Genomic DNA, 13,435 nt, shown 5'->3' with positions numbered 1-13,435 from the left:
GTAGGTATTAAAACTGCCAGTAAAAAGCAAGAAGATTTTTATCCTCAAAAGTTTTCCATGTTTTATATTTATGACTCAAATATAATAGTAATATATTGATTAAAAATGATTTAATAAAGGTTATACTTTGAGAAATACTGTTGTAAGGTAAGGTCTTGTTTTAACATGAAGCCATCACATGCTTAATGGCTTTTCTCTTGTTACTACTCTAATATAACTTTTTTTTCCCCTAGCTCCTCCATTTATATATGGTTAGCAGAACTGTACAGGTAGGGTCCATTCTATTTTATATGGCTTTTATTTCATTTCTTAATATCTTACATATTTTAATAGTATTCAAACATTAAAGGAGTGTATAATATTTTATATGTTGATGCTTAATAATTTAATTCCCTGAAGTTAGACTCCTAGATGGCTAGCAACATTATTTTATTACAGATGACTATGCAGTCTTACAACATGTATCTTTTTGTTTTAGTTGAATTACTTCTTTGGGAAAAATCCATAAGACAAAAGAATTTTTTTTATAGAGTTAAGTTAAAATTCCCTGATGGCTGGGACCATATCTCACATATCTTTCTATTTGCTGTCAACCATGGCACAATGCCGAATGTATTATAGGAATTTATTAAATAAGTGATGATTTAGACTTAAATATTCTCTATAGAAAAGTTTGGTCCATTACATAATGACTGATTCATGATGAATGATCTCTTTTCATTTAGTTCCCTTAAATTGAAGAGTAAATGCCTATTGATATAATGGTCAACCTATTAAGGAACATGTTGTTTATTTAACTTGTTCCTTGTATTGTGAAAATTTTTGCTTCTGCCTTTATAGGTTTCAGAGTGGAGGGAGAGGCAGCTAAAGGTGGAGTGAGGTAGCACAGGGTTAGGGACCTAGAACCATAGCAGCTGCATTCAACTTACTCAATATCACAGTTTTTACATGAGTTTCTGATCTCATAACTCAGGGATTACACTTCACACTATTTAGTTAATTCATAAAATAATCTTCTAATACATAAAATATCTACCTAAACTCTGAAGGAAGAATTTATTTAATCAGATGAAAAAGAGGGGTGCCTGGGTGGCTCAGTCGGTTGAGCATCAGACTTTGGCTCAGGTCATAATCTCAAGTTCATGGGTTGGAGCCCCGCGTCGGGCTCTGTGCTGATAGTTCAGAGCCTGGAGCCTGCTTCAGATTCTGTGTCTCCTTCTCTCTCTCTGCCCCTCCCCTGCTTGTGCTCTCTCTCACTCTCAAAAGTAAATAAACATTAAAAAAATAAAAAAAAGAAAGAAAAAGAAAACCTTGCTCTTTCTCCAATGAGCTCTAATAGTAATCTTGAACACAAGTTAAATTAGTAAATGAATTTTGGTATTCTTTTTAAAATTTTAAAGTATGATTTTACTCAAAATGCTATAAAATCTCAAATGCATAGAACCATGCAATATGTTTTCTGCCTATTTCATGCTTGTGGGTGATATCTCATGGTTCCAAACAATCTGACTCTCCACAGTATTCTATTGGGAGGATGAATTATTTGTCATCAAAGTTTTATTTTCAGTGTCTTCAAGTTTTTTAAAAAATTGATATGATTGTTTAATTCCCATAAGGATGATACCTGGTAGAAAGTAGGAAGGAGTGAAAATTTCAATATTGTAGATGCGTTTGAACATTAGGAGTAATATACAGAGTAGGAATAATACTGCTTAAAAATCTCCCATAATTCTAAACACCTAGCACATTGTCCCTACAGCCAGAATGATAGATCAGTGAACTTCAAGGAAAGCCTATTCTTGTAATAAAATAATATAGGGACAGAAATGGATTTCTTATCACATGCTAAGTATAGTTCATTGGCAGTGGTTGTCAAAATATGTTCTTAAAAAGGATACTATGGCAGCATTTGGGTGTAGTGGAAAAGAGTGTTGCGATGATTAGTAATGTCTACCATAACAAGGAAAAGAAGGAAAGCATATATTTGCCAACACTGGAAAAATTCAATCTACAAAATGCCTGAGGATATAATCCTAGAACTATGTTGCTGCCATATTTTCCTCATTTCTCTATTTTGTTATAGTTACTACTCTTTTTTTTTCCAAGTAATGTACTTCAAGTGGCTGAACATTGTAGGAGGATGTTGAGGGGATATATGGACCGTATGCTTGCTACTTATTACCATGAATGAAGGCATATACTCTACCTCTTTGTATTGGCTTAGTAGAACATAAAATAACAGGCTGTGCCCCACTGCAAATTATTTTTGGGCTTTTAATATACTCCATCTATGAAGTCTGATTAGTCCTATTGAAACTAGTCTGAGAAAACCTATTTGGAAATGTAAAAAAAAAATGTATCCTCTTTTCCTATATTCATATTTCTGAAACAGTGCCATATTGGGAAATATCTTGACATTTTGCATGATTGCATACTGTGTGGTGGAAAGAACAAGGGCTTTGCATTTGGTGGGCCTTGTTAAAATATCCAATCCACTAATTACTTGCTTTACTCTTTGAGTCTCCATTTCCTTATGTGAGGGATGGGGATAATTATAGTGAGGAGTAAATGACCTAATAGATAAAAGTACCTAGTACAATAACTGGCACACACTAGGCTTTCAACAAATGGTGATAATAGTTATTATTGATGATATATATTGGGATTTTTATCAGTGTTAGTATTGGTATTAATATCAGTATTATCAGTAGCTTGTTCCAACAGTTCATGTGAATTAAATTTAGATTTTCTAACAGGTAGAAGGTTCACACTTCCTGATTAACATTTAATATTTTGTCTTCCTTCCCCCAAAGATTTGCTAATCAATCAATTACAACACTGGTTTTGGCGAGCCAGTCATTTATGTCATGGAAAATACCACTAAAAATTCTAGTTATAAAAAAATTAAACAAAATAAGTTTATCCATGACTTGGTATATAGAGATAACTGATTTTAGCAAGTGCTAAAGCCTAGACAGCACTGAGGAAGATCTTTTCAAAATGAATGGAAAATTTTATATCAAATTGTTGAAAGTTATTGCCCTCAGAAGACAACATTCCAAGTGCTTTATAAATGGTACAGAAGAGGTAGTACCATTTAACCTTGTAATGTTTACTTGTGGTTCTCTAAGCAGAGGTTCTCAATTTTGATACTGGTTTGAACTTTTTCCTACCTTTATGACTCACATATCATGAAGCCAAGTAGGTAGCCAAGTGCTTGAAAGTTCACTAGGAAGGAAAGTGGTGGTTCTAGTTTCTAACAGCTAAAATATTCTAAGATCCCTAACTATGGCCCAGTGGGCAGTGAGAATATTTCTAAGTGTCTTGAACTTGGCAGAACATGATTTCTGAGGCAGGTGACTATCATGGACTGGCCCATTGGGTCAACAGCTGCCCATCCCTGAATGCCACCTTTTCACCTGATGTTGTCAAAAGAGCTCATAATGTGTAAAATTCTTTGTTAGTGCTGGGGATCTAGAGCAGGGACTGGAGGAAAGTGTTATTCTCCCATCATATGGTAGCACTGTCCAAAAAGGCACTGGCCAGCTGACTTCAGCCTAGTGCACTCAGTATGCTGAGTGAATGGAGCAATCAGCGGTGAGAGCTGAAGAGGTTGGAGAATGAATGTGTAGAATAATGTGGGTGTGGTGGGGGAAGGTTGGGCTGGTTGAAGGGGCACCCATATAGTCATCAGTTCACTTTATACTATTAAACCACTGGACCTCACATGTAACCCCGGCCTCATGAGAGTATGCTTGACCTGGGGTTGAGAGTAGCTATAGCATTTATTATGAGGGTCAGGGGAAAGGGAGCAAGAGGTGTTTCAAAGGTCATGGCCAGGAACTGCTCCTGATGCCATTCTCCATATAGCCTTGGCCTCGAAGTGAGCCTCTTCTCCCAGGGGCTGTGCACCATGTGACAGCTACAAATACTTCTTCAAAAGGAGGTTATAAGGCAACATTGTAGAATGAATAAAAGTAAAGGTAGTGTGAAATTCACATTTATAAAAGGATGAATGCCTACATTATAAGGTACTTTTTACAAATTATTTTTTTAAAATCAATTGGATTTAAAGTTATACTTATAATATTGCTATGCTCACTTATATATCCACATACTTGAGTAGGACAGAAAGTAAGAATGCTCAGAATTATAGAGCTCTGCATATACCCATGGGAGCATGCCAGGCATGAGAATATCAGCATTATTTAGAAGAGCTGCTCCAATGAAAGCTTTCTCGACCAACATTTTTTCTATTGGGTGTTCTGTCTGTTGAAAAACTGCCGATACAAGATTTATAAAATTTCTGATATGCTAGTATAAAATTATTGAGCTGTGGGTTTCACAGCTTTCCTCATCCCTTTTGTTGCCTTTAATTTCTTCTCCTCTTACTATTCTGTCAAAAGAAAGGATAAAAGCTTCTCAGGTGAATTCTTGAGAAAAAAGCAATTAGAGTAGAATAAAAACCATAGGGACCTTAGTGGATGAGAGAGTTATGTCAGTGTAGAAGTGTGGGAGAAACCTGGGAGTCTGGGAATACTTGATGTTTAATAAGAGTACAGGAGGGTTTAATCAGAGTTGCCGTGGATTATACCTTAAACTCCTTTACCTGTTTGAAAGATAAATGGGAGGAAAGACTGAAATTCTATTCTCTGTCATGTTTCTTTAAACCAACATCACTTGGAGACAGATGACTGGGCTTTGGGACTTGGGGGGTAGATGGGGCAGTTCATAAAACAAACCACACATTCTTCAGCTAACGTGCTATCCTTCATACCACATCTCTTGCCCTTAAACAGTCCCAGTTCTCTGGGATCAGGGACAGGGTGGGTAGGTGGCATTGGAGGTGAAGGGGTAGATAAGGGTAACCCTCTCAGGCTGCTGTGAAAATAAGAATGGTGATAATGGTTAGGCCTAGTACCCTTAGAACTCTGGTTCCTTTTGTTTCTCAAACAAAAAAATATATTTTTTAATTTTTTAAAAGGCTTATTTATTTTTGAGAGGGAAAGAGAGAGAGACAGAGTGCACAAACAAGGGAGGGGCAGAGAGAGAGAGAGGGACACACAGAATCTGAAGCAGGCTCCAGGTTCCCAGCCCGAGATGGGGCTCAAACCCATGAACTGTGAGATCATGACCTGAGTCGAAGTCGGACAGTTAACCAACTGAGCCACCCAGGTGCCCCTCAAACAAAAGTACATTAACAGCAGAAAACACTAGCCCATATATCTTTATCAGAAACAAGGACAGCAAATCAGTCATCAAATGAAACTGCCAACTTTATATAAAGTATGCAACTCTTGCCCATGTGTGGTGGTGCCATCAGAGACTTGCCATTTGCTGGCCTGTCCACAGGACACCGCATATAACATCAAACCATAAATTTCTGGCCTTAAGACATAAGCCCTCATGTTGACTTTACCTCAGGATCATTTTGACTTTTTGGCATATTTCTCATCTTAGAGTCTTCATCATTATTTTCCAAGTATGATAAACATTCATAATCTTGAAAAAGCAGGAAAGAAATGGTTTTATCTACTTTTCTTCAAAAAGAAGGTTCTTACCTGCCTGCTTCTACAGCCATAGAACAGTTAGAGAGCTCCGTTGATGGGCACTGGCTGTGGGGTCCATTAACCCTATACCACAATGAAAGGCTCAGATTAAATGAGTTCAGTTTATAGATAACCAAAGTTCTTTCCCATTAATGCACACTCACTGCATGATCTCTTTCTGTTAGCTCTTTCTCTTCCATGTCAATGCATACCCATCTCTTCAATAAGACATATAAAAACAAAAACCAAGAAATATTTTCTCTAACTACTTCTCTTTCTCTTCAGAGACAGGCTTCTTAGTGCTTTGTATTGCTCTTCTCTCTGACCTCATATTTACTTCTGCTCCATTGCAGTCTGTCTCACACAACTTTATTCAAATACTCTCGCTAAGGCTGCGCATAAATACCTGACTACTCTGTTGCTAAATTCAATGGGCCCACGTCACTTTTTATCTTACTGAAGCTTTGTGAAGACTTGGGGCATTACACTCCTTGAAAACTCTCCCCATTGTTTTTGTTTGTTTCTTTCTTTTTTTTTTTTTTTTTTTAGCTCCTATGACACTGCTCTTTCCCTGCTTTCATTATTACCTGTCCGGTTCTTCTTTCTCAGTCTCCTCTGGGTACTCTCCTTCAGCTTATTTCTTAAATCTTGGTGTTGTGCTCTTTCCCTGTGTTAATTTGCATACTTTATAGTCTCCATGGGTCATCTTAATATTCATGAATCTTCAGCTATAGTCTCTATGTTGATGATCTTCAAATCTTCAGCTCAGATCTTTCCACCTGAGGTTCAACCTACACATATAACTGCCTATTGGACATCTCCACCCACACACCCCACAGGCACCTTCAATTCAGCTTACTTGAAATGGTCTCATTTCTATTCTAGAACCTTATCCTTCTTTCTCTTTCTCTTAGTGGTAATATTATATCAGCCAGCTTGTCTAAGAAAGTAACTTTGACAAAATTCTTGATTCTTTTCTCTCCTCCCTCCATATTCAATCGGCGACCAAGACACATTTTTTTCCTTGCCTGATAATAAATCCATTCTCTTATCTCCTGACCCCAAACTTTTTCCCATTTCATGAGTTAGGCCCTAATCTTTTCTATCTTGAGTTTCTATAAGCATCTGTCTCTGTTTCCAGTCTTGTTCCTTGTTTTGCACTCAGTCTAAATCAGCTCTGGAGTGATCTTGCAGAAATGTAAATGTGATCATGCCATTCTCTTGCTTAAAATCCTTCAATAACTGCCCTTTCATGATAAAATCCTAAATCGTTCCCCTCCCCCTGCCGCCCTTTAAGCTTCCTCTGTTGGACTGCTTTAGGGAAGATGGGCTAGAGTAATAGTTTAATCTCTAGCTATTTCATGCTTGGCTTCACTTTACTGAGGCTGCCAATTAGTGATTTAGAGGTGAACTCTTGTGTGCTCTGCAGTGAACTGAGGCCTGCTTTAAGTAGTCCTTGAAGAGCCTTTGGCCTTATTACTAAAACCTGCACCGACTTGAACCTATGACCTAAAGTTGAACATCTGTATATCCTGTTGGCTGTCCCCTGAGTTAGGAAAGTGAGCTTAGGAAATACTTTGGGTATTTCTAAGTCCTATTTGGCTAAATAAAGACATATATTCTCAGTCTGAAAATATTTTAAATGTAATCTTTTCAGACATAGATAGTAGTGTTTCTTTTCTTCTACACTCCCCCCTTCTTATAACTGATTTTTAGAGAGAGACGAGTAGATCTTCTCAACTCTACTGACTTTTACAAAATGGTGTATGAGCGCCTTCATTTTCTTGTCTTGTCATTTGTCTTTTTCTGGTTTTAGGAATGGAAAGTAACAATAGCTGGGTGTGATCGTGTCAGCAGGAAACATCCTCACTCCTGGCTGATTCACAAATTGCCCCTGTCTTGCTTGCCATTTCAAATAGAGGGACAGAACATAGAATGGACAAGAAAATTAAAAAGGCTGCAAATATATACCAATACTACTTGCAGAGGCAAGGAAGGATAGGTAAATAAAAAAAAAAGATATACAAATACCAAAGATGCCCACAGGTTAAAAAAAAGAAAAAAATATATATATGTGTATATATATATATATATATATATATACACATACATATATATACATATATTTTTATGTGTATATATATGTACATATATATGTGTATATATATATGTATATATATGTATATATATATATACACATATATATATACATATATATATATACATATGTATATATATATATACACATATATATATACATATATATATATACATATATATATATAAAGTAATTCAGAAAGATTAGATATGGAGAGAACAAAAGGAGTACCTGTTTTCTTTAAAAAAAAATCCATTTATCAATGTTAATAAATTATTTTTTCAGCTGATAAACAAAATATGGTTTGTATAAAATATTCTAAAAGGTTGACAACTAGACAGTTATTACAGTAAACTTTCTCCTCTCTACCTGTTAGTCTTGTCTATAGCCTGAAAGAAATGATTGTTGAGGGGGAAAAATCGACACGATGCATCTTACACAAGGATGTCCTCCACCAGGGTGTGAAGGGCACTGGGATTGCGGATCAGTTTGTCAAGGAAGCTGACAATGTCAGTAAATTTTGGTCTGTGGTTTCTCTCCTTCTGCCAGCAATGGAGCATCAGCTGGTGTAGAGATGCTGGACAGCCCATGGGAGCCGGAAGTCTATAGCCTTCTTCAATGGACAGAATGACCTAAATGCAAACATACATAGGTTAGTCTCTTACTTTTTGGAACAAATAACACAATATATGCTAAATTATAATTCTGTTTTATATAGGAATTAGAGGCCAAAATTTTGGTAAACATGAAAATTACTTGTGAGTACAAGCAGCCCAAACAAAGATAAATACACAAGTTGCAAGTATCTACATTAATATCTGCTGACACCTCTTTGAGGAAAATGTTTTTAAACATGAGGTATTCAGAAGGGAGGTTAAGCTTCATCACAATTTCAAGAAATAGTTCCTGTGTGATTTAGCTGGAATGTCTGAAAACCCAATTAGGACATCAGAAAGTCAGCATTGGATTGATGCATTTTGTGCAAACCACCTGTGGCAAATGTTTTAAGTAAAATTATACCTCTGCTGAAGCACTGAACTTCTGAGTCATTTTTTATCCTTTTATAATAATGTCAGTGTGTATTCTTTTGCTGGCTATCATTCCTTCTTCTTTATTGCCTATTTAATTTCTCTTTGCTTACTTCTGGCTTTCCCTTAGTCTGACACTGATGTGATTATGAAGTCCTCTCAGAACTTCTAGGGTCATTCAATCCTTGAAATGCTATCAATGGTTACCTTAAGGCCACAGAGCATTAGGGTCATTCAGCCTGAGTATCCTTGGGGCCAGCGCTGTCCAATTGAACTTTCTGTGAAGACAGAAATGTTCTCTCTATCCAACATGACAGCAAGTAGTCACGTGTACCTGTTGAGTGCTTGAAATGTGGCTAATAAGACTGAGGAACTGAATTTTGTATTTTAGTTCATTTTAATTAGTTAAAATTTAAATTTAAATAGCCATATGTGGCTAATGGCTACTGTACAGGACAGTGTGGCTCTAGTGAAAGGAATCTTACGAGAAGTCAAAGTTAAGAGTAACAAATGATGATAGTAAGTTTTTTTGTTTGTTTTGTTTTGTTTTACTTAGGAAATCACACAGAAGATAAAGCAGGATTATCATCTACTTCATATACAGCCCACCTGAGAATTTCCTAGTAATATGATATAATTGACTCTGAATTTATACAGCTTATTTATTTATTTATTTTTTGTGTGTGAAGTGCTCAAAGGATTCATGTGACCCTTTATTCTTATATCCTCTCTGGGAGAAAGACAAATAAAAGGGTTCATTCCCCATTTTTGAGGTGGGAAACTGAGGAACAGACTGATAGTTAAAGACAGGCACAATTCAACCTCATCCCTGCCCCTCATCAACAATAGAAATACAAAAATGCAAGTGCTAATATTGCTAACAGGAGACCTCTCTTTACTGTAGCAGTATCTACATGCTTTCTTTCTTAATTTCTTTTTTAATGGCCACTATTTGACAGGACCCTGAAATATCCATAATTTATGCTAGAGGCAGTTTGTAAAAAAGGAGCAATAATATGCCTTCCAGAACCTCTTAGCTGCTAAGCTTTAGCTTTTTTGTAATAGGGGATTTCTCACAACCCCATCAGTGTCTTTGTGACCAGAACACTTTAACCCATCAGGACAATAGCATTTTTTTTATTCATTTTATCTCATTATTGAACAGGATTTTTTTTTACCTGTTTTCTGATTATTTTTGCTACTGAATAGGCTTGGATTTTAAGATATTTTACAACACTTTTTAGTATATCAAAACTACTGTAGATAGTTTTGAAAAGTAACTAAGAAAAATAGTATAGAAAAGGATACAAAAATGCTGCTTTGAAGGGGCACACACACTCCCATGTTTATAGCAGTGCTATCAACAATAGCCAAATTAAGGAGAAACCAAATGTCCATCAACTGATGAATGGATTAAGGGTTAAAAGGGTGACAGGAATTAAGGAGGGCACTTTTTGGGATGAGCACTGGGTGTCATATGTAAGAGATGCATCACTGGATTCTACTCCTGAAGCCAAGACTACACTGTACGCTAACTTGAGAATAAAAAAAATAATAATAATACTAAAAAAAAAGAATAATAGGATAGAATTCCATTATAAAAAGACTTTAAAATCCTATCCTAGGAGAGCTCTCTAGTTGATTGACCACAGTTACCTAATTATAAGTGCATAGAATAAAATAGATGACAATTGAGGCCACACTTTGAAGAAAAAAAAAATTAGCTGCTTTTACTCAGTATTCATCATGTGTTAGGTGATTTGCATGTTCATTGACTGATTAAAATAACTCAGTATGGTAGTTATTATCTCTATTCTTATTTATTTATTTATTTATTTATTTATTTTAAAAAAGTCTTATTTATTTAAGTCATTTCTACACCCAAATGTGGGCTCAAACTCAGGACCCTGAGATCAAGAGTTGCACACTCTTCTGACTAAGCCAGCCAGGTTCCCCGTATTATCCCTATTCTTAAGTGAAAAAATTTAGACTCAGAGAGGTTAGGAAAATTGCCTAAATCCACACAGCATAGATGGCAGAGTTAGCATTTAAATCTAGTTCCTTTAGCTTTCAAACTTTTCCTCTGACCATTCCTCAGAAATGTTTTTCAGTTCTCATGATAACATCTTCCGTTCCAATTTTATATCAACTAACACAATTTTAGGAGTGATTGCCATGTTACCTTTTGTCATGGCACTTGGCAATTGGACTTCGATGTTTTTATCTGGATCCTGAATTTTATATTCTGGGTAAATCAAACACATATTTACTTCATAGTTTGCAAAATGTTATCTCAGGCTGAACAGAGTCATTTCTGAATGCTTCTGAGTCTTGTACACATTTCTATTATTGCTTCTATTACATTGTATTGTAACCATTCATCTGCTTTTCCTCTAAGGCTATTCATACCTGAAAGCAGGAATTATGTCTGTAGATTTTATATTCTCATCATTTAGTATGGTGCTTGACACATAAATAAATGTTATTGAACAAAACCAACGCTATTAGAAGAAAATTTTGGATTTGTTTTGGTAGAATAGCAGATTCTTAGAAAACCCAAAGTTTCAAGCTACCCAAGATGGATTCATGGTACAAGCATGACAGCATTTCAAGTCCCCTCTGAAGGAAGTATTACTAAAAAATTGGTGCGTCACGCAGCATTCTCCAAAATGATCTCATGATCTCACTCTGGCTTGCTTGGACAAAAACTGGTGACACTGGGGCTTGCTCTCCTCCAGGAGAGAAGGACTGGACTCAAACTCAACTTTCTGTAAGACTGGTGGCTTCTTCCTCCCGTCTGGAGGCCACTCCCAGTGACCTCAAGGTCACTCTCCTAGACAACTCTCATAAACAGTTAACACCCAATGCCACAATGATTGGTGCCAAGCAGGCTTTCATATTCTCTTCTGACAGAATTGCTCTCATAATTGTTCTATAAAAGGAGAGAGTGACAAGAGAGTGTGGTCCCTCATCTAGAACTTTTACCCGTAATGAATTCAGTACTGTGTCTGGCCCTAGTATGCTTTTCTGTGGGGACAGTGGGAGGATCGGGGTACTCATGACTTTTCTTCTTGCTGACCTCTGACTTTTAAGTTTCCTCAGTCATTTAACTCGTGACCTTGTGAAATGTGTTGAGCCCTGGTTCATGTCAGGTGTCAAACATGAAGGTTCCTTATAGGATAATAGTAATAACAATAACAACAGTGACAATAACATCTAACACTTAATGAGAGCCCTTGGATACTTCCAGGTACCAGTTCTAAATGATTTACACGTATCAACTCTTTTAATCCTCACAATAACCCTATGAGGTAGGTACTATCGTTATCCCTACCTTATAGATAAGGAATGTAAACATAGAGAGATTTAACTTGCCTAAGATTGCACACCTAAAAATTCTGGCTTTGAGGGAGCCAAAGAAAGATTAAGCAATATGATCCACAAATGGTTAACAGACAGCAACATCTTTCTAATAGCTTTTTAAATGTATTCATCCAAAGATACACACACACACACACACACACACACACACACACACTATATATATATATATATGTACTATGTACACTATATATAAGAGTTAACAAATGAGTAAGAAATACCTCTGTCTTTTGGAAACACATATTCTGGTGAAGAAGACTGGGGAGTTTGAATACAGTAAATGCCAGTAGAACAGGGAGTTACGGGAGCATGTGGAAGGAGTGCCTAACCCAGTCTTGGGAAGGCTTCTCAGAGGAGGTGAGCTGGATCTTACAGGAAATGGAGAAGGTAGCAGGGTCAACTGGTCAGGCTGAAGGGAGGGAGATGTGACCTGATCAGGGAATGAAAGTAGATTCCTGCATCTAGACTAGAATCTTCAAAGAGAGGAATGGTAAGATTTGAGGCTGGAAGGTTATGTAAAATTATATTTCTTGGGATCATGAATGGTTTTGTATGCTACAAATGACTTTTTTGCAAAGGGTTTAGGGTTTTAGCAAGTAAATGACACCAGATTTGCCTTTGGAAAGCTCGCTCTGGCTGCAGTGTGGAGAGTGCACCTGGGATGGGGAGGGGTGGGAGGCCAGGAAGGAGGCTTGTAGGGATCCAGGCTAGAGATCAGGATGGCCTTAGCGGAGGCCATGGCCGTGGTGTACAAAAGTGGACTGATTTGACAAGAACACATGATCGGATTAAGATTAGATATGGCAGGACAGGTTTTTGAACTTGGTCAACTGGTAAAGACAGGACACAGGAGAAGAAAGAATTTGGGGGCTGGGTGATGCTGTGCTCAATTTCCTATGAGCTTTCTGGTTTCAGATTCAAGTAACATATATACCTCTGTGAGCTTATTACCTGCCAAGCTCTGGACTAGGTGTTTTAACATAGCTCACTTTATTTAGTCTCTATTTAGGTCTCAAATTACCTTATTATGTGAGTATGGTTATGCATATTTTATAGGTAAGAAAACCGAAGCTCAAGCTGATAAATAGATTGGGTTGTTATTGCATAGCTAATAATCCCCTGAAAAACGGACTGATAAGATCATCTTGATAGCCTCTGAATCACGGTAGTGGTTGAGAACATCTGTGCTGAGCCTTGAGCCACATCCCTGACTTATTCCGCCAGAATTAGGCCCTGAGTCTCTCTCACGCTCTTGCGCCCTCCAGGCTTCACTCTCACCTATGTGCGTGTGCCTGCCACAGTCACAGCGCATGCTTGGCTATCTCTGCTGGGTTTCAGATCTATCGCCTACATGACATAGAACTTCATGAGGCTGTCAT

The 13,435-nt window shown here is 37.0% G+C and overlaps 1 protein-coding gene across 6 annotated transcripts in view; it reads right to left on the bottom strand.

The window, feature by feature from the left end:
• EPHA6 (EPH receptor A6) overlaps window positions 1-13,435 on the bottom strand; it is an 865,677-nt gene that overhangs the window by 6,296 nt on the left and 845,946 nt on the right. For all 6 annotated transcript variants that reach the window (XM_060640206.3, XM_060640200.3, XM_060640202.3 and 3 more), the window contains 2 exons: window positions 8,086-8,279; window positions 5,562-5,633 (listed from right to left, as the gene is read on the bottom strand). In XM_060640206.3, coding sequence (XP_060496189.3) covers window positions 5,562-5,633; window positions 8,086-8,279 — 266 coding nt within the window. The remainder of the gene's footprint in view (window positions 1-5,561; window positions 5,634-8,085; window positions 8,280-13,435) is intronic.

Source organism: Panthera onca, chromosome C2 (genome assembly GCF_046562875.1).
Source record: "Panthera onca isolate mPanOnc1 chromosome C2, mPanOnc1 haplotype 2, whole genome shotgun sequence".
Taxonomy (NCBI): domain Eukaryota; kingdom Metazoa; phylum Chordata; class Mammalia; order Carnivora; family Felidae; genus Panthera; species Panthera onca.
Note: the sequence above shows the minus strand (reverse complement) of the source record. Positions and strands in the feature narration are given on the sequence as shown.